General features: G+C 36.3%; 1 protein-coding gene across 12 annotated transcripts in view; it reads left to right on the plus strand.

Annotated features, from left to right (window-relative positions):
* Positions 1 to 27285, plus strand: part of EMSY (EMSY transcriptional repressor, BRCA2 interacting) — an 83160-nt gene that overhangs the window by 21603 nt on the left and 34272 nt on the right. For all 12 annotated transcript variants that reach the window (XM_055549135.1, XM_055549141.1, XM_055549143.1 and 9 more), the window contains 4 exons: positions 5077 to 5353; positions 9733 to 9987; positions 22008 to 22157; positions 24814 to 24984. In XM_055549135.1, the coding sequence (XP_055405110.1) occupies positions 5077 to 5353; positions 9733 to 9987; positions 22008 to 22157; positions 24814 to 24984 (853 nt within the window). The remainder of the gene's footprint in view (positions 1 to 5076; positions 5354 to 9732; positions 9988 to 22007; positions 22158 to 24813; positions 24985 to 27285) is intronic.

Below are 27285 nucleotides of genomic sequence, written 5' to 3' on the forward strand. Positions count from 1 at the left end.
TATGTTACTTGTTTGTTTATTTTCTGTTTCTCCCATACAGTATAAGTTACTGAAGGTAGAGACTTGATCTTATTCATTACTATTTCCTAGTGTTTAGAACAGTGCTTGACATGCAGTAGGTGTTAACTAATATTTGTTGAATGAATAAGTATATATGGTTCTAGTAGTTGCTCTCAATCTCTCTTGAGCCTCAGTCTCCTTTAAAAACAAAGATAAAAATAGTGCTTACTACTTAATTGAGATGATTCGTGCAATGTACTTAACATAGTACATATGATGAATACTCAGTAAATGTCACCCGACATTTAAATTAACTTTCCAGTCTTCTTAGTAAACCTATATAAAAATTCTTATAATAGATGGGGGCTCACCTATAAGTGAAATTGGTGGACTTTTTAATTTTAATTTTTCCTTTTCTTCTGAATTGTCAATTGAAAATGGATAGTTGAGATTGTCAGACTTGTAATGCTCATAAGAGGACATATTTATCTCCAAAGTCATGCATGAGTCATCCCATAATATTCCAGGCTTAGAACCTTAGATTTGTCCTACTGTGTTGAATAAACATGTAAAACAAATTAAATTGGCTTTTCTGGTGGCTCAGTGGTAAAGAATCCACCTGCCAGTGCAGGAGACATGGGTTCAGTTCCTGCTCCCAGAAGATCCCACATGCCATTTAGCAACTAAGCCCCTTTACTGCAGCTACTGAACCTGTGCTCTAGAGCCCGGGAGCCGTAACTGCTGAGTCCATGTGCCACACCTGCTGAAGCCTGCATGCCCTGGAGCCTGTGTTCCAAAGAGAAGCCGTTGCAATGAGAAGCCCACGCACTGCAACTAGAGTAGCCCCCACTTGCCATACCTTGAGAAAGCCTGCCCAGCAATGAAGACCCAGCACAGCCAAAAAAGAAATTAAGACCTATTCATTCCACAAATATTTACTAAGTATCTAGTATTTATTTTGTTTTAGGTGCAAAACTATACTCTTTTACTTCATGTGTATTCAGTGCCATTAATTTTGTTATTTCTTGGAGAAGCTGAATGTGGGTAGGACTAATAGATACACTGGATTTTTGGTATGTTTTTTGTTTTCCTTTTGCTGGATAATTGGATTTTTTTGAAATCTCTGTAAAGCTGTTACCATTATTCTATTCACCTTGGATTTCTCACAAATCCTATGGAAGTCAACTTAGGAATTACTTTACATTAAGTATAATTATTTTTGACTTTGTGGACTTGATTCAAACTCAAATAGGTCATGTATTTTCAGGGTAGACAAATTTCCACCTGTGTTAATGTGGTGCCTTCATTTTAAGTATAACATTGGTACAACACTTATATAAACAAAGCAACAGAATATAGCTTTATGCTTTCACATGCTTGATTGATATTTTTCATTTTATCCTTAGGGTGCAAGTCCCAGCACTCTTAAGGAGTTTTTGTGAGTGCTAGAAGGTCAGTAATTTGAATTATGGCCTGAATAAACACTGTGTGGTTCTCTTGGTTTCAAAATCCCTTTGTTTCCCTTATTGTAACACGTAACTGAAGTACAAGTAAATTTTCTTCAAGGTGGATCTCTAATTTTGGATAACCCCTTTTCAAATCAGAAATTAGCTTGCAGACTGAAATCTCAAAGTATATTTTATCATTTATACCTATAATCTAAAACATGCTTTCAAAGATTCTATATTTATTTTGCTGAAATGTTATTGTCTTAATATTAGAAGTCTACATGTATACTCTAGTTCTAAAATTAAAAATATTTGACCCAAGTGTGAATGCTTCCCTTTCCCTACCCATGACAGATATTGCCTGTTAAGTGTGGCATACTTTCCTGCCAAGCCTTGGCTAATTCTCATCTGTGCCGCAGAGTCCCTCTAAAAACTGTGCTCTAGGAAGGTACTACCATTAGTTCAGAATTGGCAAATATGAAACCTACCATTACTATTACTACTATTAATTGGCTTGGCTAGTTGATAGTAACTGTGAGCTCTTTGGATTCTCAGGAGTATCAGAATTTGGGAAAAAGATATATAAAATTTTTTAATGAAACAAAAATAGAGAACATTAAAATAAATTTCCACATTAATTTGATATATTAAAATTTTAATTTTCAGGTTGATTTGATCTATAACAGCTTTACTGATATCCTTCTAACATTTATTAAGTAGTAGTAATAAGATACTATTAAGTACCATTTGTAAACTGCCAAATATTGACCACCTGCTATGTGCCTAGCACTATGTTAGATGCTTCACATCATTATCTCACTTAATCCTTATAATGGTTTGTAAGGTAAGTATTATTATCCCTATTTTATAGATGAAAATTGAAACATAGAGATTTTCACATATCCGGGGCCCTACCATTTGTTAGTAGCAGAGATTCTCTACTCAGAGTTCTCAGGTTCATTTGACTCTTAACTTCGGGTCTTTTTACCATATTGGTCTACTTCTCAGTTTATATGAAGGCTAATGGTTGTGTTTGTAGTAGTGCTATGTAGAGGTTTGCTGATTGAGTCTATGTAGAAGTACGCTGGTCAGCTCTATAGAGGTTTTTGCTGGTGAAGACTCGTATGTCTCTTGACTCCTCAAATAATCAACAAACTTCTTAAAGTAATGGACACTACTTAGAATTCTCTAACACTGGAATATATAATAATAATATGACGTCAAAGCTTCTTTGAGATGTCAGTACTGAGTACAGACAGACATCAGTAAGTTTGACTTACTGATTTAATTTCAGACATTCTTTAGGACTGATATAAAAATTAAAAAAAAGAATTTCTCCCTTAAATTCTTTGGGTTTTTCAAAACAATTTTCTGTCCTAGGTAGGTAAAAAGTAATTCTGGTTAAAGAGGAAAAATTCACTTAGTATCATTTGGGGTATCACTAAACTACCATTATCCTTGCCCAGAATAAAGCTGATACTACAGATTTATAAATGGTTTTGTGTTCTCAACTGTAAAATGGGGATAATAATAGTAATCTCTGTGGTAAAATTGTTAGGAGATTTCAATAAACCAGTGTGTATTAGCTCTAGGAGCTAATCTTGATTCTCTTCTTTTCCTCAACTCTGCCATTTCCATACATCAGCAAGTCCTGTTGACTCTTTGTCTTAAAGTAATCTGAATCTGATCACTCCTCTTTGACTACTAACACCCTAGTCCGAGCAGCCTCTCCCATTTCTTGCCTAGTCTACTGCAGTGACTTCTTTACTAGTCTCACTGCTTCCACTCTTACCTCTCATCACCTAGCAACTAGAATGATATTTTAAACTATAAATCAGGTTTTGCTATTTCTTTACTTAAAATCTTCCCATGGCTTCCCATTATACTTAGTATAAAATTTAGATTCTTTACTCTGGTTTGCAAATTTGATCTGGCCTCTGCTTACTTTTGTAACCCTTCCTTGCCCTGTATACTTTTGCTGCACTGGCTCTCTTTTCTGTTTTTAAATACATCAGACTAATTCCTACCTTTGATCTTTTGCGCCGTCCTGTTCCCTCTTTCTGAAATGCTTTCTCCTCTGTCACCTACATTTTTCAAGTCCTAGTGGTTAACCTTGAAGTCTCTATCCTGCCTCTTTTTTCCTCCATTTTCTGTGTCTGTGAGCAAATCCAGTTGGTTTTCCTTTAAATATATTCAGAATTTGTTCACTTTTTGTCAGTTCTACTACAGACATTTTGGTCACCATCTTCTCTGCTTGGTTTTCAGGAGTCTCCTAATTTGTCTTTCTGTTTCTCCTGTCTCTGCCTGGCTGTACTTTTCACCTAGCAAATTGAGTAGTGCTTTTTAAAAAGTACTTTATTTTTTTGAACAGATTTGGATTTATAGGAAAATTGAAAAAATAGTACAGAGAGTTCTCATATACTCTGCATTCAGTTTCCCTTGTTCTTAACATTTTGTGTTAATATGGTACATTTGCTCCAATTAATAAACCAATATTGATACATTAATATTAATAAAGCCCATGGTTTATTCAGATTTCTTTAGTTTTTAGCTATTGTCTATTTCTGTTCCAGGATACCACATTACATTTTCTTGTTATGTCTTCTTAGACTCCTCTTGGTTGTGAAAGTTTTTCATACTTTCCTTGTGTTTGAGGACCTTGACAGTTTTGAGGACTAGTCAGATATTTTGTAGTATGCCCCACTTCTTCAATTTATCTCGTGTTTTTCTTATGATTAGATTATGGTTATGGGTTTTTAGAAGGAAGACCACAGAGAGAAAATGCCATTTTCATCATATCATATATCAAGGGTATACATATCAATATGATCTTACATCATCTAGTCCCCCATTACTTTACTAAGTCTGTCTGCTACTACTCTCTGTCTTATAAATTCCAATCCAATTTATTAGGTCCTTGAGGTTTCTTGAACATACCAAGCTTGTTTCTCCCTCAGGAGCTTAGTATTTGCTGTTCCCTGTTCCATTGGATGCTCTTCCTCTAGGTAGCAGTGTGATTTAACCCCTACTTGGAGTTTCTGCTTATTTATCACCTTGTCAGAGAGATCTTCATTAAACATTTTATAAAAAACTGTATACCACCCCCTTTTTCTTTTGTTTTCTGCCCTGCTTTATTGTGTCTTCCATTTATCTCAACATGACATATATTTACTTTTCTACTCGTTTACTGTTTTTCTCCCCTTACTAGACTGTAGTTTAATGGAAATTAGAAATTTTTCTGTTTTGTTCATTCCACTAGCCTCAGCCTCTAGAACCATGCCTGGCACATAGTAGATGCTCAACAAATATTTATAAATGAATGACTATCCAAATTATTTTCTAGAAAAATTATGCCAGTTTATACTTCCTGAGCATATTGAAATGCTGCATCTTGTACAGCATTGAATGTTGTCTTTTAAAATGTTTGGTTAGTAAAAGTTGTTTCTTTTAAATACATTTTGATGATCACTAGTAAAGGAAAGCTTTCATATATTTTTAGTTGTAAATTTCTTTTTCTTGAATTGCTTCATTGTGTTTCATAAGCTATTTTTAAATTGTATAAACTGTGAGTCTGGATACATTAGTAGTGTGATAGGTACATGAAAATAACTTATTTTACCTTCCTTAGGTTATTATAGTGACCACATCACCAAGTTCAACCTTCGTGCCCAACATTCTCTCCAAATCCCATAACTATGCAGCAGTCACTAAGCTTGTACCAACATCAGTCATTGCTTCCACAACTCAGAAGCCACCAGTGGTTATAACTGCTTCACAGTCCTCTCTGGTCAGTAGTAGCAGCAGTGGCAGCAGCAGTTCTACACCATCACCTATTCCTAATACAGTTGCAGTAACAGCTGTGGTTTCTTCCACACCATCTGTGGTCATGTCAACAGTAGCACAAGGTAAGTGGTAATTCATCACGAAATTCTGTCCATGTAGTGTATGGAATTTTTTTTCATAATATTTTAATTTTATTGGAGTATAATTGATTTACAATGTGGTAGTTTCAGGTGTACAGCAAAGTGATTCAGTTATACATAGATTCATTCTTCTTTAGTTTCTTTTCTCTTATAGATTATCACAGAATATTGAATAGAGTTCCCTGTGCTATATATATAGTAGGTCCTTGTTGATTATCTGTTTTATATATAGTAGTGTTCATCCCAAGCTTCTGATTTAATCCCCGCCCCCCAACAACACACGCACATTTCCCTTTTGTGAAATTGTTATTTGAGAAAAGAAGGGTATTTCTCTTGTTGTTCAGTCGCCCAGTTGTGTCTGACTCTTTGCTACCCCATGGACTGCAGCATGTCAGCGTTCCCTGTCCTTCATCATCTCCCAGAGTTTGCTCAAACTCATGTCCGTTGAGTCGGTGTTGCTATCCAACCATCTTGTCCTCTGTCGTCCCCTTCTCTTCCCGTCTTCAATCTTTCCCAGCATCAGGGTCTTTTCCAGTGAGTTGGCTTTTTGCATCAGGTGGCACAAATATTGGAGCTTCAGCTTCAGCATCAGTCTTTCCACTGAATATTCAGGATTGATTTCCTTTAGGATTGACTGGTTTGACTGACTGGTATTTCTCTTCATTAGTATTGAAATACCTTTAGGCAAATGAATATTCCATGCTTCGATTTTTCATTCTTAATTTTCTCCAGGTATCTTCTGAATCTTTTGGGAACCTGTGACTTTGACTTCCCTATTTTCTCCTTTGTTTCTTAGCATCCTGTATATCTTTGAGCCCTAAGTCGTCATAGGAGAGCTAGACAAGACATCTCAGAGATTTCTCCTAAATTCAGTGGAATTCAATAGAGCATGAGAGATATAAAAGTAAACTATCCAAATGTAGATACTCCAAGGAAAGTGTATGATTATTTTGAGTTTTTGTTTGAGATATTTAATTTAGATACAAGGGCTAAGAAATTAAGGCATTTTCTTAGAAAAAGGTAAATGTTAGCAGAAGTGGTAATATATAAACTGCAGTTGTGATCTGAGTGCAGGGCTTCTTCAGTAGCTTCTTTGTAGGTACCTGGGGCACTATGGCATTCAGTGTCTGCTTCTTTTGGGGACTAAAGACAAACTGTTTTAGAGCTGATGTGTCTGTTTCTGGTTATTCTTCTAGGGGCAGCTGGTGGTGGAGGGGGAAGAGTCTTAGTAACAATAAGACCTGGTGGAGGACTCCATGTTAATAAGTGTAGTTGTTCAGTCTCTAAGTCGTATCTGACTCTTTGTGACCGCATGGACTGCAGCACACCAGGCTTCCCTGTCCTTCACTATCTCCTGGAGTTTGCTCAAGCTCATGTCCATTGACTCAGTAATGCTGCCCAGCCATCTTATCCTCTGTTACCTGCCTCTGTTGCCCTCAGTCTTTCCCAACATCAGGGTCTTTTCCAATGAGTTGGCTCTTCGAATCACATGGACAAGGATTGGAGCTTCAACTTCAGCATCAGTCCTTCCAATGAATATTCAGGGTTGATATCCTTCAGGATTGACTGGTTTGATCTTGCAGTCCAAGGGACTTCTCAGGAGTCTTCTCCAGCACCACAATTAGAAAGCATCAATTCTTTAGCACTCAGCCTTCTTTATGGCCCAGCTCTCACATCCATGCGTGACTACTGAAAAAAATCATAGCTTTGACTGTGTGGACTTTTGTCAGCAAAGTGATGTCTCTGCTTTTTAATGCACTGTCTACGCTTGTCATAGCTTTTCGTCCAAGGAGCAAGCATGTTTTAATTTCATAGCTGCAGTCACCATCCGCAGTGATTTTGGAGCCCAGAAAAATAATCTGTCACTGTTTCCACTGTTTCCCCATCTATTTGCTATGAAGTGATGGGATCAAATGCCATGATCTTAGTTTTTTGAATGTTGAGTTTTAAGCCAGCGTTTTCACTTTCCTCTTTCACCATCATTGAGAGGCTCTTTAGTTCCTCTTTGCTTTCTGCCATTTAAGTGATATCATCTGACTGGCTCTAAAAGTAGAGTTTAGGGGAATTGTGTATGGTTGGCTCATGTGTATGGAGAGGAACTACATATTTGGAATATAAGAAGTCCTAAATTCTACCAATTAGAATGTTTATACTGAATTGGTCATCTATGAAATAGGATAACTGAAATTTTCTTTTTTATTATGGAAAATTGCAAGCACATAAGTAGATAGAATAGTAAAATGAATACCCATGTGCCCATTACCCAGCTTCAGTGATGAGCAACACATGGTCAGTCTTGTTTCATCTATACCTGCTTTTTTCCTCTACATATCCCTGACCCGGAATATTTTGAAGCAAATCCTAAATATCATAATTTCAGTTATAAATACTTCAGTATGTATCACAACATGATTCTTCCCTTTTATCCCCTCTAGTTTTCATACAGTATTTATCAGACTATAAGTCATAAATAACCTTTTTTATCTTATCTCTTAAATTCATCTGACTCTTGTTCTTCATTAACAGAAGAATGGACTATTATTTATTACTCAGGTTGATTACTATTATTTTTCTACTTTTTATTGTTTCTCAGATATATCCTGTTGCCATTGTCTTTTCTCTTACTTTGGTGAGAGAAATTTCTTTTGTCTCATTCTTCTAATAATGTTTTATAGACTTGATGAATTACCTTACCCAGTATTGTGACAGTCTTCTGCTTTTATTTTCCTCCTTGATTGCACTTCAACCTAAGTAATATGGTACTTCCTATTTTATTGTATACACTAATACTCCTGTTCTCTTTACTATATTTTTTTTTTAGTCTGGCCCTGAACCCAATTCCCAATTCCCATTTTCCATTTCTGTTTCATGAAATCTTCTTATTATGAAATTCCTCAACCCTGTCAATTCAAATGTGCTCCTATATAAAAGGATGTAGAGAACATAGATTAGTTAGGTTACTCATGTGCACAGTTTACCTCAGTTAATACAAGAGTTCATTAATGCAATGTAAAGGTTAAAGTTTTCAGATAGTTTAAAAATACTTTCACTTGAATAACACTTTATATTCATTAAGTTTTAAAACGTTGGCACTTGAAAGGGGCTCCAGAGATAATCTAGTTCAGCAAAACTAAGCAATATAGCAGACACATGTCACTAAAATCCTAGCAGTCAGGGAGGGATAGAGGTGAGCAAGGTGGAAGAATAATGTGTAAATAAGATGAGTAAGCCCTTGAGCTGATTCTAACTGCATCTTTCTTTTCTCTTCTCTCAAAATATTCCTCAATCTGTGGTTTTACCTGATCTGTTAAACAACCCTTAGAGAATTATAGTGCAGGGTAAACTCAACATACAGGAAAACTGAGTTGGAGTGTCTTAAGATTTCTTCTTCATTTTTATTATTCTCCAGAAACATTTTACATACAAATGTGATATTTAAATTTTTTTTCTGTAATGCAATATAAATGTCATAATAGGGCTGTGGGGGAGGAAGGTGTGAAATAGCCTGTTTGATAATTAGATTTTTATAATTAGGTTATTAATTTATCAGTTTCTCTTCATTACAGATAATAGTCCTCTTGTGTTGTTGATGAATTGTAAGATTACTGATGAAAAATCTGGGAGAGGGAATAATTTTTCTCAAACTCATAACATCTGTAGTGAAAATTGTTGGTATTTGCTTCCTGTGCATGCTTGCTAATACTAGCATTGCACTGAAAAATTTCGTAAAATCTCTTATCATGAGAATTTTTTGCTATAGATACATTAAATAGTATGCCCACTTGTACCTTTCCACATGATTATTTAATGACCGGTCAAGAAACAACTGATATTTACTTTATTGGAAATGAGATACAGAAAAGCTGCTTTACCATGCTAAATAATAAAAGGTGAATGTTTCAGTATAAATTATTTTGTCTAATGCCATTTTTAAATTGACTCATTAAAACCTGAAAAGCAATATTTAAAAAACGGTATTCAAAACTTAGTTTGCAAAAAACAAAACCAAACTTAGTTTGCTTTTGTTCTTTTATTCACATTGAGAATCTATATTTTCTAAGAGAAAAACCTATTGAGAGATGTGTGAGAATGTGCTGGCTGATGTTTCTTTTGTTTTGACTCTTCACCAAGGGAAAATGAATTAGTTTTTTGAGTGTTGGAGCAATGGTGCCTCTCTTGCAAAGTTTGAGGACTAGATATCAGATATGTAAAATACTACATCCATTATATCTGACACTAGGTGTTGAATAATCATTGTTTTTATTGATTTACCTAGTTTTAAATTATTATCTACTATAATAACCAGAAGTAGCCTTAATTATGCTTTAATTTTAAATGTTCTTTTCCTTACTTTTCTATAGGTGTATCTACATCAGCAATCAAAATGGCATCAACCAGACTTCCTTCTCCCAAAAGCTTAGTGGGTGCCCCAACTCAGATTCTTGCACAGTTTCCTAAACAGCATCAGCAGTCTCCTAAGCAGCAGTTACATCAAGTGCAGCAACAGACACAGCAACAGGTGGCCCAGCCTTCTCCAGTATCTCATCAGCAACAGCCTCAGCAGTCTCCTTTGCCACCTGGTATCAAGCCTACCATTCAAATCAAACAGGAGTCAGGTAAATGGAAAAATGTTTATAGGAGATGGTAATTCTTCCCCAGTCACCAGTTCTCTGAAAATTGTAATAATATATATGGATTTACTTCCACATATAGGCTCCTTAAGCACAAGAGTTTTAATTCCAAAGTATATTCTGAGGCCCTCATGTTGGGGATATTTATATAGAGGAAACTGATGCTTGGGAATAGAGAAGAATGAAAAAGCAGTTTGCACAGCAGGAAGAGGTTTTCTTCAGTGAACTTTCAGGAGAGATAAAGGAAGCAGAGGAAACAAACCCAGATTTTAGAACTATACTCTGGAGCCCACTGGGGTTATGAGAAGTGAGCAGTAGAAAAATTAGTCTGGGGAGTCTTGTGTTAGAGATCATATTGTGAATTTGGCATGAGTTGCTAGGTGCTAGGCAGAGGTACTAAGATTAAAAGACACTGTACAGTGAAGAAATGTGGCATAACAGTTTATTGAAATCATCTCTAGCACAGTGGGCACTCAAAGGTAGAAGACAATAACATAAGTTACTGAATCATAAAGGTATTGACTAGAAAGGCAGATAGGATAGAGTCTTAGATTTAAGGAGATTAAATGCCTCATAACATACTTAATATCTTTAAGAAAAGAAAATGGATTTTTTTTCCCTCCATGGAATCTATATTTTATTTCAGAGTAGAACAGGACTTTGGGAGATCCTGATATTTTCAATTTTTTGTTTACTTTCTTGATAGGAACATTTTATTATTTTTTTAAGATGTAATTGATATAACATTGTATTAGCTTTATATGTAGCATAATGATTTGATGATTATATATATATATATATATATATAACAAAATGATTACTACAATAAGCATCATCACCACACATAGTTGCAGTGTTTTTTCTTGTGATGAGAACTTTTAAGATTTACTCTCAGCGACTTGCAATGTACAATGCAGTACTGTTAACTATAGTCATCATGCTGTGCATTACACCTCCAGCACTTATGTGTCTTTTAACTGTAAGTTTGTACCTTTTGACTGGAACTTTGTACCATTTGGTCACTGCCTCACAGCTAGTATGAGGTATGGATAGTACAATGTATCAGTAGTCATAGGGAAATCGATCTCTCGTTTTCTTTTTGCCTGCAGTCTCTTGTCAGGCTTTAGTTTCAATGGTATATGTGCTTTCAAGAAAGAAGTGTAAAGTTTTCCTTTTCAAAATGCTCTGAAATTTTTTTAAAAAAAGAGCTTTATTGAGAGAGAATTCACCTACCATTCAACCCATTTAGAGTACTATTTAATGGTAGGTAGTATATCCTTGGTGGCTCAAATGGTAAAGAATCTGCCTACAGTGTAGGAGATCTGGGTTCAGTTGCTGGGTCAGAAAGATCCCTTGGAGAATGGAATGGCTACCCACTCCAGTATTCTTGCCTGGAGAATTCCATGGACAGAGGAGCCTGGTGGGCTACAGCCATAGGATCACAAAGAGTCGGACATGACTGAGCAGCTTTCACTCACTCCGTATATTCACAGATATGTACAACCATCACCACAGTTGATTTTTAGAATATTTTTATCACTTTCAAAAGAAGTCCCACCATGACAACCTCTTAGCCTTAAGCAACCACTAATCTACTTTCTGTCTCTAGATTTCTGTATTCTGGGTTTTTATGTGAATGCAGTCATTTAATGTGTGATCTTTTGTGACTGGCTTCTTTTACTTCACAATGATTTCAAGGTTCATTTATGAAATAGAATTATTAGTGTTTCATTCCCTCTTATGGCCAAATAATATTTTCACATTCTGTTTATCCACTTGTCCATTGATAACACTTGTTTGTCTCTGATTTTTGGATTCTAGCAACTAGTACTTTGTGTGAAGTGTGAAGTGATATTTCATTGTGGTTTTGATTTGTGTTTCTCTGATAACTAATAGTCTTGAGTGTCTTTTCATGTGGTTATTGGCCCTTTTTATATCTACCTTGGAGAAATGTCTATTTATATCTTTTGCCATTTTTAAATTGAGTTATTTGTCTTTTTATTATTGAACTGAAAGGTGTTTTTTTTTTTTTTTTGCTATACATATTTTAGATATTAAGCCTTTATCAGATACATGAACTTCCAACATTTCCTCCCATTCTGTGGGTCGTTTTTTCATCACTTGATGGTGTCCTTTGAAGCACAAGCGCCTTTAATTTTGATGATGTACAGTTGATTTTTTTCTTGTGTTGCTTGTACTTTTGGTATCTTATTTAAGAATCTTTTGCCAGATCCTAGGTTATGAAGATTATCCTTATGTTTTTCCTAAGAGATTGATACTTTTACCTCTTAAATTTAGATCTTTGATCTGTTTTGATTAATTTCATAATGGTGTGAAGTAAGGATCCCACTTCATTCTTTGCATATTGAGCTTTGATTATCCCAATACCATTTTTAAAAAAGACTGTTCCTTCACTCAATGATCTCAGTACCCTTGTGGAAAATCCACTGAAAACATGTATGACTTTATTTCGGGATTCTCAATTGTATTCCATTATACGTCTGTCTCTGTGCTGATTTGATTACCATTGGTTTATATTAAGCTTTGAAATCAGGAAGTGTGAATATTCCTGTTCTGTTGTTTTTTAAAAGATGTTTGGCTGTTCTGAGTCCCTTGTGATTCTGTATGAATTTTGAAATCAGCTTGTCACTTTCTACAAAAGAGAAAGTTGAAAATCTCATGGGTTTGCTTTGAATCTATAGATCAGCCAAGGAGTATTACCATCTTTATAATATTAAATCTTCTGATCCATGAACATGGGATGTTTCTGTGTTTATTTAGATCTTTAATTTCTTTCAACACTGTTGAAATGAATGGTTTTCAGTGTATTAACTTTACACTTTTGTTAATTTATTTTTAAGTATTTTATTTTTCTAGTTACTTGGATTAGTATAGAAATGCAACTGAATCTATTGATTTTACATCTGCAACTTAGCTAAACTCACTTTTAGTCCTAATAGTTTTTAGTGAATTCCTTAGGATTTTCTATATGAAATAATCAAATCATCTGCAAATAGAGATAGTTTCTTCTGTTACAATCAGGATGCCTTGTATTTCTTTTTCTTGCCTGATTTCCCTGATTAGAATGGTAAAATTTTGAATATAACTGGCAAGAGTGAATATCATTGTTTTGTTTCTAGTTCCTTCTATTCATAGAACTTCTTTCAGTGTCTGTTGTAAGGTGGTCAGCAACAAATTCGCTTCATTTTTAATTTATTTGGTAAAAACTATTTCATCTGCAATATTTGAAAGACAGCTTTGCTGAATATCAGCTTCTTGGTTGACGGTCTTTGACACTTTGAACACATATTTCTACTGCCTCCTGGCCTCCATTGTTTCCACCGAAAAGTCAGTTTCGAACCTCGACGCAATTCCGTTGTAAATGAAAAACTGTTGTTCTCTTGATGCTTTTTGGATTTCCTCCATGTCTTTGACTTTCAGCATTTTAAGTGTGGTATGCCTGTTTGTGGATCTCTTCGTATTTATCTTCTTTAGCATTTGTCCAGCTTCCTGATGTGTAAGTTACTGCTTTTCAATAAATTTGGGACATTTTCAGCCATTATTTCTTTGAATGTCCCCTTTTCTCTCTGTTCCTTCCTTTTTGTAGTTACATATATATTGTGTACTTACTGGTGTTTCACATTTATGTTCATTTTTTTCATTCTTTTTTCTTTCTATTCTTCAGCTTGCATAATCTGTAAGTGATCTGTCTTTAAATTTGTTAATTCATTTTTCTGCCTGTTCAGATCTACTCTTAAGCCCTTCTAGTGAATTTTTTATTTCAATTACTATACTTTTCAGCTCTACATTTTCCATTTGATTTTTTTTTGTAATTTCTATTGCTTAATTCATATTCTTTATTTGATGCAACTTTGTTATCATACCTTCTTTTACTTCTGTAATCATGCTTTCCTCTAGTTCTGTGAACATATGTGTAATGGCTGTTTTGAAGCCTTTTTGTTGTTGTTGTTAAATCTGAAACATGATTGCTCTCACAGTTTCTGTTGACTGCTTTTTTTCCCCTGTGTGGGTCATATTTTCCTGTTTTTTTGCATGCCTCCTGATGTTTTTGTTGAAAACTGGACATTTTAGACATTTTACATTGACATTTTAGATTGTATATATAGATAATAGACATTGTGTGTTGTAACTGGGTACAGGTCTTTCTCTACCCTCATTTGTGATTTGTTACTGTTATTAGCATGGTTATTTGTTGTTTAGTGACTGGATCAATTATTTTGTTGAAGTTCATTTCAGTTCAGTCGCTCAGTCGTGTCCGACTCTTTGCAACACCATGAATCGCACCACGTCAGGCCTCCCTGTCCATCACCAACTCCCGGAGTTCACTCAGGCTCAATGTCCATCGAGTCAGTGATGCCATCCAGCCATCTCATCCTCTGTCGTCCCCTTCTCCTGCCCCCAATCCCTCCCAGCATCAGAGTCTTTTCCAATGAGTCAACTCTTTGCATGAGGTGGCCAAAGTACTGGAGTTTCAGCTTCAGCATCATTCCTTCCAAAGAAATCCCAGGGCTGATCTCCTTCAGAACGGACTGATTGGATCTCCTTGCAGTCCAAGGGAGTCTTCTCCAACACCACAGTTCAAAAGCGTCAATTCTTCGGCGCTCAGCCTTCTTCACAGTCCAACTCTCACACGCATACATGACCACAGGAAAAACCATAGCCTTGACTAGATGGACCTTTGTTGGCAAAGTAATGTCTCTGCTTTTTAATATGCTATCTAGGTTGGTCATAACTTTCCTTCCAAGGAGTAAGCGTCTTTTCATTTCATGGCTGCAGTCACCATCTGCAGTGATTTTGGAGCCCAGAAAAATAAAGTCTGACACTGTTTCCCCTGTTTCCCCATCTATTTCCCATGAAGTGATGGGACCAGATGCCATGATCTTCGTTTTCTGAATGTTGAGCTTTAAGCCAACTTTTTCACTCTCCACATTCACTTTCATCAAGAGGCTTTTGAGTTCCTCCTCACTTTCTGCCATAAGGGTGGTGTCATCTGCATATCTGAGGTTATTGATAAGCCCCCACTATTGTTCCTTAGGGAGGTACAGCTCCAGGTATGCCCAGTTATTCTGAGGTGACAGTGGTATTGGTATGGCTCTTTCTTCTTTTTTCCTGACCACATCTAGTTGTTAAACTTCACTAACTGATTTCTCTGTTGTATCCAACAATGCTCTGGAGCATAAGTTGCTCTACAAACTGTTGCAAATTGTGGCTTCTTTGAAGGAATAATTTCAAAGGTCTATTTTTGATATTTGTTCTTACCACAGGAGGGTTCCTCTCAGTCTCTCTTCTACAAACTATCTGGCCTATAGTCTATCTTAATCAAATCCATGATTCTACTTATAGAATTGCCTTTCATCACATCTTCCACTGTTTTGAGATACCCTTAGGCTTGAACTTCTCCACTGTTTTTCAGTTGCTAAATGGAGTCCGACTCTGCGACCCCATGGACTGCAGCATGCCAGGCTTCCCTGTTCTTCAGTATCTCTTGGAGTTTGTTGAAACTCATGTCCATTGAGTCGATGATATCATCAAGCCATCTCATCCTCTGTTGCCCTGTTGCAGGAATGGGAAACCCCTTTCAGAGCCCGAGAGTGGGCTCTTGTCTAACACTTGGAAATGAATTGTCCAAGGAGACATATGAGCTGACAAAGCAAGAGATTTTATTGGGAAAGAGGTTGCTTGGCAGAGGGCAGCAGGTTAAGGGAACCCAGGAGAAGTGCTTTGCCACGTGGCTTGCAGTCTCTGGTTTTATGGTGGCGGGGTTAGCTTCCTGGTTGTCTTTGGCCAATCGTTCTGACTCAGAGTCTTTCCTGGTGGTGCCAAGGATTGCTCAGCCAAGATGGATGCCAGCAAGAAGGATACTGGGAGGTAGTTGGACACATGGTGTCTCCTTTTGACCTTTCCCAAACTCTTCTGATTAGTGGTGGCTTGTTAGTTCCGTGTTCCTTGTGAGGACCTCCTGTCATAAAATAACTCAAACAGATGATTACTGTGGTGCCTGGCCAGGGTGGGTGATTTCAGTCAGTATGCTTCTAACAGCCCTCTTCGCCTCCTTCCCTCAATTTTTCCCAGCATCAAGGTCTTTTCCAATGAGTTGACTCTTCACATCATGTGACCAAAGGATTGGAACTTGAGCTTTAGTATCAGTCCTTCCAATGAATATTCAGGGTTGATTTCCTTTATTATTGACTGATTTTATCTCCTTGCAATCCAAGGAACTCCCAAGAGTCTTCTCCAGCACCACAGTTCAAAAGCATCAGTTCTGCGGCACCCAGCCTTCTTTATGGTCCAACTCTGACATTCATAAATGACTACTGGAAAACCTATAGCTTTGACCGGAAGGACCTTTTTTGGTGAAGTAATGGCTCTTCTTTTTAATACACTATCTAGGTTTATCAAAGCTTTTCTTCCAAGGAGCAAGCGTCTTTTAATTTTATGACTATAGTCGCTGTCCACAGTGATTTTGGAGCCCAAGAAAATAAAGCCTGCCTCTGTTTCCATTGTTTCCCTGTCTATTTGCCATGAAGTGATGGGACTGGATGCCATGATCTTACTTTTATGAATGTTGAGTTTTAAGCCAGCTCTTTCACTCCCCTCTTTTACTTTCATCAAGAGGCTCTTTAGTTCCTCTTCACTTTCTGCCATAAGGGTGGTGTCATCTGCATATCTGAGGTTATTGATATTTCTCCTGGCAATCTTGATTACAACTTGAGCTTCATCCAGCCCCACATTTAGCATTATATACTCTGCATGTATGTAATTTAAATAAGCAGGGTAACAGTATACAGCCTTGATGTACTCCTTTCCCAATTTGGAACCAGTCTGTTGTTCCATGTCCAGTTCTAACTGTTGCTTCTTGACCTGCATACACGTTTCTCAGGAGGCGGGTAAGGTGGTCTGGTATTCCCATCTCTTTCAGAATTTTCCAGTTTGTTGTGATTGACACAGTCATAGGCTTTAGCATAGTCAATGAAACAGAAGTAGGTGTTTTTCTGGAATTCCCTTTTTCTATGATCCAATGGATATTGGCAATTTGATCTCTGGTTCCTCTGCCTTTTCTAAATCCAGTTTGTACATCTGGGAGTTCTTGGTTCATGTACTATTGAAGCCTAGCTTGGAAGATTTTGAGCATTACCTTGCTAGCATGTGAAATGAGTGCAGTTGTGTGGCAGTTTGAACATTCTTTGGCATTGCCCTTCTTTGGAACTGGAATAAAAACTGACCTTTTCCAGTCCTGTGGCCACTGCTGAATTTTCCAAATTTGCTGGCATATTGAGTGAAGCACTTTCACAGCATCAACTTTTTAGGATTTGAAATAGCTCAGCTGGAATTCCATTACCTCTACTAGCTTTTTCGTATGGCACTTCCAAAGGCCTTTGACTTCACATTTCAGGATGTCTGACTCTAGGTGAGTGATCACATCATCTTGGTTATCTGAGTCATTAAGACACTGTTTTGTATAGTTCTTCTGTGTATTCTTTCCATCTCTTCTTAATATCTTCTGCTTCTGTTAGGTCCATACCATTTCTGTCCTTTATTGTACCCATCTCTGCATGAAATGTTCCCTTGGTATCTAATTTTCTTGAGAGATCTCTAGTCTTTTTCATCACATCCTCCACTGTTTTTGAGAGCACCCTTAGGTTTAAACTTCTCCATGCTCTGTTACAAATGAGTTCAGTTTCTCTGGGAAGAGGCTAGGGAGCTATCTAAGACCTGTTTTTATCCTCAGGCAGCTCTGGAACTCTGGGGGTAGGGTCATGGCAGTCTTTTCTATGTATGTTACCCCTGCTCTGTAAGCTGACAGCACTCAGTGAAGTCAAGTGTGGGAGAGTGGGCAAGCAGCCTGAGATCCTCTCAGCTTGCTTTCCCCAGTGGTGGAGCCACTGTCTTACAAGCCAGAGTGGTCACGAGCCCAATATTCTCAGAGGCTTTTTTTGCCCAAGATAGAGCCATGGATTGGGGGCTGGGCAGAAGGGAGTAGCCACCTCTTGACTGCAGTGGCCTGTGACTTAGCAGCAGGTACGAGGGAGCAGAATGAGATAAGCTGAAGTCCTTCTACTCCTCAGAAGAAAGCCCTCCAACTAGGAGCTGGAGAAGGAGGAAACTGTGCCCTTGACTATGGCAGTCTGGAGAGGAGTCCTTGCTTCACATGTAGGGAGGGATGACGAGGAACAGGTCTTAGTTTAAATATTAGAGATTTCCCCTGTCTTACCAAATGTATTCTTGAATAGATGCTTTTCGTTTAGTCTTGAGACTGTCACCAGAGCCTTTCATTGGTTGGTTTTGTTTATTTATTTTTTGAAAATCATTTTCACCAGTTTCATTGTCAGCAGAACTCCTTATGCTTTCTTGTCAGAAATCAATCTCTGGAATGGTTTTTGTAATTTGCTTATTTTAAATTGAGGTATAATTGACATATAACATATTATTAGTTTGAGGTGTATAACATAATGATTGATATATGCATGTATTATGAAATGACCCCCAATAAGTTTAATTAACATCCATTACCACACAAAGAGGAGAGTGAAAAAGTTGCCTTAAAGCTCAACATTCAGAAAACTAAGATCATGGCATCTGGTCCCATCACTTCATGGGAAATAGATGGGGAAACAGGGGAAACAGTGTCAGACTTTATTTTTCTGGGCTTCAAAATCACTGCAGATGGTAATTGCAGCCATGAAATGAAAAGACACTTACTCCTTGGAAGGAAAGTTATGACCAACCTAGACAGCATATTAAAAAGCAGAGACATTACTTTGCCAACAAAGGTCCGTCTAGTCAAGGCTGTGGTTTTTCCAGTGGTCATGTTTGAATGTGAGAGTTGGACTGTAAAGAAAGCTGAGTGCTGAAGAATTGATGCTTTTGAACTGTGGTGTTGGAGAAGACTCTTGAGAGTCCCTTGGACTGCAAGGAGATCCAACCAGTCCATCCTAAAGATCGGCCCTAGGTGTTCATTGGAAGGACTGATGTTGAAGCTGAAACTCCAATACTTTGGCCACCTGATGTGAAGAGCTGTCTCATTTGAAAAGACCCTGATGCTGGGAAAGATTGAGGGCAGGAGGAGAAGGGGACGACAGAGGATGAGATGGCTGGATGGCATCACCGACTTGATGGACATGTGTTTGGATGGACTCCGGGAGTTGGTGATGGACAGGGAGGCCTGGCATGCTGCGGTTCATGGGGTCACACAGAGTTGGACACGACTGAGCGACTGAACTGAACTAACTGAACTGAACTACACAATTGGCTTCCCAGGTGGCTCAGTGGTAAAGAGTCTGCCTGCCAGTATAGGAGACACAGAAGATGCAGGTTCCATCCCTGGGTTGGGAAAATCCCCTGGAGGAGAAAATAGCAACTGACTCTAGTATTGTTGCCTGAAAAATTCCATACAGAGAGGAGCCTGGTTGGCTACAATCCATGTGGTTGCAAAATGTTGGACATAACTGAGCAGTTGAGCACACCACACAGTTTTGTTTTGATTTGGTGATGTTAGGGCCAAAATCTTGGCTTTCTCTGCCCTCTGAAGCCGAATAAAAAAATACGAAGACAGAGTTTGGAGGAATTAGAAAGGTGGCTTTAATCCTCAGCCAGCAGAGGGTGGAGGAGCCTGATAGGCTGCAGTCCATAGGGTCGCTAAGAGTCAGACACGACTGAGTGGTTCACTTTCACTTTTCACTTTGATGCATTGGAGAAGGAAGTGGCAACCCACTCCAGTGTTCTTACCTAGAGAATCCCAGGGATGGGGGAGCCTGATGGGCTGCCGTCTATTGGGTCGCACAGTCGGATACTACTGAAGCGACTTAGCAGCAGCAGCAGAGGGCGACACAACAGCCTCATGCCTCAAGAACTGAGCTTCCACTTCTATGAGGAGTCTAAGAGCTTATATAAGATGAGGGCTTGCAGTCAGGAGTCAATGATGAGGAACAAAGGTGTAAGGATCTTGTATTCTTCCTCTTGCATTGTTTCTAAAAACAATGATAGGGTGGCATCAAGTAACCCAGTAATTGAATCTGGCAGTTTGGTAGCCCTGTGGCCTTCTTTTTGTAGTGCAAAAAGAGAAAAACTATGAGGGGTGGTCTATGAAGCGAGTGCTATAAAGGTGAGCACCAGATTCAGGATGTAATTCACAGAGAGTCAAAGGATAATAGGTGTAAAAATGTAGCTCATGTCGAGTTAGGGGGCAGAAAAGCAATCTTAGTTACAGACTAGAGATTAGGATTGATGCTTTTGAATTGCGGTGCTGGAGAAGACTCTTGAGAGTCCCTTGGACAGCAAGGAGATCAAACCAATCAATCCTAAAGGAAATCAACCCTGAATATTCGTTGGAAGGACTGATGCGAAAACTCCAGTCCTTTGGCCACCTGATGCGAAGAGTGGACATTGGTAAAGACCTTGATGCTGGGAAAGATTGAGGGCAAAAGAAGAAGGGGCTGACAGAGGATGAGATGGTTGTATGGCATCACTGACTCAATGGACATGAGTTTGAGCAAACTCCAGGAAATAGTGAAGTACAGGGAAGCCTGGCATGCTGCAGTCCACGGGGTTGCAAATAGTCAGACACGACTGAGTGACTGAACAACAACAGATTAGGAACAGTTAAAGTAAAAAGTAGGAATGATCAGGCCTGCTGACTCTTCTCTTTATCTTCTTTGTTCTCAGGAAAGGGAAAGAAAAAACTTAATTCCTCCTTTTTCTATTTACTGCAACAATGAGAGGAATGGTTTTAAAAGCATGGGAGTTATCTTCTTTATGTACCTTAAGCATTGTTGTAATTCATTAATGAGATAATTCTAGAAATCATTTTTCCCCTACAGCTTTATAGTTTATGATTTATTATAATCAGAATTTGTTTATACAGTAGTAATACTTTTTTTTCTATTGAATCCTTGCTATGCATTAGGCAATTCACAATTTTCCCATAATTAATCTTCACAACAATCCTAGAAGGTATATATACTAATATTATCTTTATTTTATGAATGGAAAGCTGAGTCATAAAGATTATTAAGTAATTTGACTAATTATGCCTAGATGTTATTATTTTAATTTCTTTGTTGGGTATAAGTATTTTATAATTATTTAAGGCTATTAAATAAATATATTTGTTTGCTACCTCATATCTTAACCTAAATCACCATCCAAAAAAGTAATACAAATTTTAGTTGTCTATTGAAATACATTCTATTCCATGAATTATTTCAGTGAAGTTTAGTGGGGAAAAAGTGTTACCAAAATTTTCCTTCCTTAGTTAACAGCTGTTAGGACTTAAATTTGTTGTTAGCATGAGAGATTTCTTTTAAATGGACATCTGAAATTTGTTAAGTCAATGTAACAGTAACATTTAAAGAAATTTGAAAAATGTATGAAAAATATAACATCACCACCCTAATATTTTAATTTTATTTTTATATATTGTTTTCAAATTCTTGTCCACATGTGTATTTTATGTGGGTTCAATAAGAGCATATTCTTTACTTTTGACAAAGTGAGCTATTTAAATACTTTAAAATAAGTTTAAAAATAAAAGGTTCAAAAAGAAAATGTTCTTGCTTTTTGTAATCTTAAGAGGTTAGAAAAATCTTTGATAGAGTAGAGAATATATAAAAGCTACATTAACTTTTATTTTTGTCTTCTAATCCTTTTATCCCAAGTATTTGCATAGAACACAGATTGTCTGAAAGTTAAGATCAATGGCTAATTTGGTTTGAAAGCTCTCATATGATGTAATCATAGACAAAAATCATTTTTTATTAACAACTTGTTCAATAGTTTTTGTAGTATTTTAATTATATTCCTGAATCAAAGAAATTTGGAAAGATAGTTTGAGGGATAAAAGTTAAAAGAGTATTATTCATCAATATGAAAGAAAGCTTCTTTAGTCAAGACTCAGTAAATGTGTATAACTGCTGCCCTCTTGGGTTGATATAAAGCACATTATTAAAAAATAATTTGTATTGAGATTTATCTTTCTTCTTTCAAAGGTGTTAAAATCATCACACAACAAGTTCAACCAAGTAAAATCTTACCCAAACCAGTGACAGCAACTCTGCCTACCAGTAGCAATTCCCCTATTATGGTGGTTAGCAGTAATGGTGCAATTATGACAACTAAACTGGTAACCACTCCTACTGGTAAGTTATCTTGAGCATCAGTCCATTCATTCATCATACTCACTGAGTAATTTCTCTGACCCAGTAATTTGCTTGATATTGGGAATATAGAAATTCAGGAGACAATTCTTCAAAGAGGCCTCTCTTGACTCTTCCCTCCTCCCAACTCGAATTAGCTCTCTGCTGTTGTCATGGTCCTCTTCTTTTCCTTTGTAACACATACTACAGTTTCTAATTACTTAGGTATTTTTTTGTCAATTGTTTGATGTTAATTACTTTATTAGCTCATGAGCTCCATGAGGATAAAGGATCGTGTCTATGTTATTCACCTTATGTATGTAGAGCTGATCTGTAAGTAGGTGTTCAGTCAGGATTTGTTGAGTGAATGAAAACACAGTCCCAGCCCAAGAGAAGCTCACCCTGATGAGGCTGAGAATCTTTGTTACATTATTGTATGGTAAGTGTTAGTCTGACTAAGAGAAGCATTGGATGCCATTTTACCCAGTTATGAGAGTATCCAGACTGTGGCCCAAGGAAGTGAAATAGTACCATCCTTTGTGACTTTGACCAATTTAATTCCTCTCAGTCTTTTCTGTTGTCTATTTCTATGTGATCTTAATACCTTTACTAAATCTGGTATGTTAAGTCCCCAGGAGAGTGCTTTACTAGCCATCACTATAATAGCCATTACTATAAATTAATGTTAGAATTAGTATTATCCATTGGTGTTATTTTAAATTGGTGTAACTCTTACCAGACTCTTTGAAGAGGGCCAAATTTAGATGATGAGATGAGATTGTTGGCTGCATCACTGACTCAATGGACGTGAGTTTGTGCAAATTCCAGGAGATAGTGAAGGACAGGGAAACCTGGCATATTGTAGTGCATGGGGTCGCAAAGAGTCGGACATGACTTAACAACCGAACAACAACAATTTAGATGATAGAATCTGAAGAGTGTAAAGTGATTCCTTTCTCAAGTTTATAAGCTATCACCTATTGGCCATTATGTAAAAGTGTGTATAAACATATACCCTTAGTCTCCCTTAAGCTTTAATGTCTCCATTTTCAGAAACAAAACAGAGACTGACAGGACTGGAATTTGAATCCAGGTCTGTTTGACTCCCAAAACTTTTTTTAAAAAGGTTGTGATAAAATATAGATAACATGAAATTTATCATTTTCACCATTTTTAAGTGTACAGTTCATTGGCATTAAGTACATTAACGTTGTTTTGCAGCCATTAAAACCATCTAGCTCCAAAACATTTTTGTCTTCCCAAACTGAAACTGCCCATTAAACAATAACTGTTCATTCCCACCTTCTTCCAATCCCTGACAACTGCCATTCTGCAATACTTAATCTTCTTGCAAAGCCTATGCTTTAAAAACAGTTTTTCTTTTATTGAATCTATCATTCTTCACCCAAAACTTTTCTCCATTTTGTACAAAGATGTGATTCCTCATGTTAGGGAAAGGTAGTGAAAAATAATGTATCCTTATGTATCTATGTTAGAATAAATGTTTCTGCAAATTTTAAAACAAAAGCTAAAGTTGAAATATTTTCCACTTATAATTAATTCAAGCTATGTATCTTCATAGCATATTTATTTTGTACTAGATTTATTTTTCTGATTTAGATGTATGTTTGTAATCAGTTTAATTCTACTTAATGTTCCTCTGCTTCTTCCTTTTTTTGGGTAGTGATTGCATTTTAAAATGGTAAATACTAACTGGATAAAACCAATTTTAGGGGGGTTTTGAAAATGATTATTACAGCGACTTCTGAACCTAATTATGAAAAAAATGTTTTCATTTGAAGAAAGTGTTGCCTGAATTATCTTCTTTCTCCTCAAAACTAACTGTTCTTAGGAACAGTTTTAGAAACTTAGGAATAGTGTTTCTGAGTTACCAGATGTGTGAGATGCTACAATAGGCTAATCTGGTTAATTTTTAGTTCCTGTTTGGGGGAAGGAAAAAGTCCTAAAAATAGTGGGGACGAGTGTAAAATCTTTTTGAGAGATATGAAGAAAAATATTCTAACAGGTTGGTTAAAGTTGAGGAAATATGTAAATAGTGAATTTTCTCAGTAAAAAAATATTCCTGGCAACTCTTGGCAGCTACAACTTTAATCTCTAGTAAAATGATGGAATAACTCTCTAATGATGGAAATATATTTAGAGGGTAGCAGAATACAAAACAGTAAAAGTTTATAAAATTTTAGGCAAACAATATACTGCCTTATTTGCTGAGTGCTGACATTGGATTTGGCACTGAGAGCATAAAACAGATGCGGAGACCTTGAAATCTATAACAGAAATATCTAAAATGCTCTGGCAGGAAAGATGATTAAATTTAAGTTTCTTTTGGCACCAAGCTAGTGGAAGAAGGGTAGTGGAAGAAGGGAACAGAGTTAGTTATGCTTTTCTTGGGGTTAGTAATTTGATGCAACACATCACAAAATTTTATGTGTAAAGTTAATTCAAATTGAGTTGGCTGTAGTTCTTGCTATGTGCATTGAAAACTGGCTGTAAATTGTTACTTAATGGCTTGACACCTTGAAATTCCATTTTCAAGTTAAAGCAATGTAGATTACATTGAATTACAGTTAAACTGTATAAATTGTCATTCTTCTAAAAGTGATGACAAGTTTTTTTCTTGGCTTTTCCCTTTTTATAGGCACACAGGCAACCTATACTCGGCCAACAGTGAGCCCATCTATAGGTCGGATGGCTGCAACCCCTGGAGCTGCAACCTACGTGAAAACTACCAGTGGTAGCATTATTACAGTAGTACCCAAATCATTAGCTACCTTGGGGGGCAAGATAATTAGCAGTAATATAGTTTCTGGTAGGTATATCTGAAATATGTTAAAGGTATAGGTGACCAATAAGCGGAAAAAACATTTCACTGTCAAAGGATACTGTTTGATCTCAGTTTTCTGCTTAGAAATCTATAACTTTGTTTTTAGCCCTTATGTCTAGTGATTAAGTATAGTTTTTTAGTTCCAGTATAAAATCTTTACATGTTAAGCTTTTGAGAGTTTTAAAATAGAAAGAACATTTAGTTGCTTTTAATCAGAATGGGAGGATTATAGTTTACATTTGCATAGAGATGTTTCATTTATAAAATATTGTCCCATCTATCAATTCATTTCTACCTCAAAACTCTGAAATAGTTGGTATCATCTCCAGTTTATAGGTATAGATGTGTTGTACATTTCAAGAGATGAATGTGACCTGTCCAAAGCCACATAAACTAGACAGTGAAAGAACTAGTATTTATTTGTCTAAATATGTTTGTGGGATCATAATCTCAATTACTAACTAGTATTTATTTGTCTACATATGTTTGCAGGATCATAATCTCATAGTTTCAATTACTAATGTCACTTTAGCTTATAAAAAATAAAAATACTTGAATATTTTTATTTGCTTTTCACCATTTATAATGGCTTTTTACTTTTTAAAAATATTTAACTCAGATAATGAAAGCTAATATTTATTGGTGTTTTAGAACCTTACCTGGTTTTTAATGGCTCATTTATTCCTGCAATATTTGAGTTGTGTACCCTGAAGTGGAATGTTAACATGGTATCTATTTTCACTGAATATTGTTTTTTAATTAAAATGATGTGAATAATCTCTGACCAGGCAAACCCTGGTCTTTTACTGTCTACCATTTTTGAAGACTAGCTGTATTTTGTATGCCCCCAGTGAATTGTTCTGACATTTTAAAGTGAAGGAATTGAAGTTCCTGGCAGTAATATGATGTTGCTGATAACTCAAGGAGTGAAAAAAAACAAGGCAGGTCGTGGTATTGGCATAAAGCTCTATATTTAAAGCTGCTAACTTTGGCTCTACTCTTTAAGTGTAAGTGAGAAACTTTGATGTTTGCCAAACTAAGGAGGGTGAAACCAGTAGGGAAAGAATCATCATACTCCAGCTTTTAAGAGGATATTTTAAATAACACAGTTAAAACTAGATTGTAATTTATTACCTGACAATATCTTTAAATAGTATAGAGCACACACTTAAAACTTTATTTTTCAAGAAGTAATCATGTTTTTTTATTAGTGTATAACTTTTCATGACCATAGGGTATTTCTTTATTTAGGTGTAAGTTCTTAATACCATATAGCTTGAAGGAATGTCATGAAGCCTCTTGTTTTCAAACCTTATTTATGATTTAGCTGCTTTGTGTGAGGTTAGAGCAATATACACAAGCACATTTTCCTAGAAGCAAAGAGGCAGTGAGGTATATACCCTACACTTGTAAACATACCTTTGTTCTAAAATATAAAGTAACTGGTGGTTAGTTGCTATTTCAAGTGTATAGATATATAGAGGAAGAGCTCTTAAACTTTTTCAGCACGGTAGGGTATAATGGACTCACAGCTGAAATAGCTTTATTCATTGCGTGGGGCTCTTTTTGCCTCTACCTCTGCTTCACTATTTGACACTTTCATTCTAAAGAACTTCTCTCATTTCTGAGTACTTTAAACTAATCCTTATGTTACGTGTCAGTGTTTCTTATTATATTCTCGTTCCATGATACTGGGGTTATTGGTCAGTTTTTAAATTTTCAATCCCTGTCTTTTCACAGTAAACCAATAAGCCAGGTTGAATGAATTTAGACAGTTTTCTGCCTTCATCTATGATCAGATGCTGGATGCTAGAGTCAATGCCCTCACCACCCCCACAACAAAAAAGAAATGCTTTTCTTAAAATACACTCATACATCTGGCTTTGAGAATAGAAGGCTTTTTAAAAAAAAATAATACTTTTATGTTTATTGTGGGGAATTTAGAAAATACAGAAAGGTATACAAAGAAAACTAAAAACCTATAATTTTTGCCATCTAGGGAAATAATCTGTGTATGTTTCTGTTTATTCCTTTTTCTATTTAGATTTCTATATAAATGTTTTTGTGCATATATGTATATTTTAAAAACTAAATATAGATCTATATAATCAGTTTTAATCTTTTTTCATATAATAATATCATTTTCTCATTCCATTAAATGTATTTTGATACCTCACACCCCAGATTAATGACTATACAATATTCTCTCCTATAATGCACCATAATTTAACTGTTTATTCATTGCTGAATGTTTTAGGTTACTTAACAATTTTTTTCTCATTGATA

Source organism: Bubalus kerabau, chromosome 15 (assembly GCF_029407905.1).
Source record: "Bubalus kerabau isolate K-KA32 ecotype Philippines breed swamp buffalo chromosome 15, PCC_UOA_SB_1v2, whole genome shotgun sequence".
In the NCBI taxonomy this organism is placed as follows: Eukaryota; Metazoa; Chordata; class Mammalia; order Artiodactyla; family Bovidae; genus Bubalus; species Bubalus kerabau.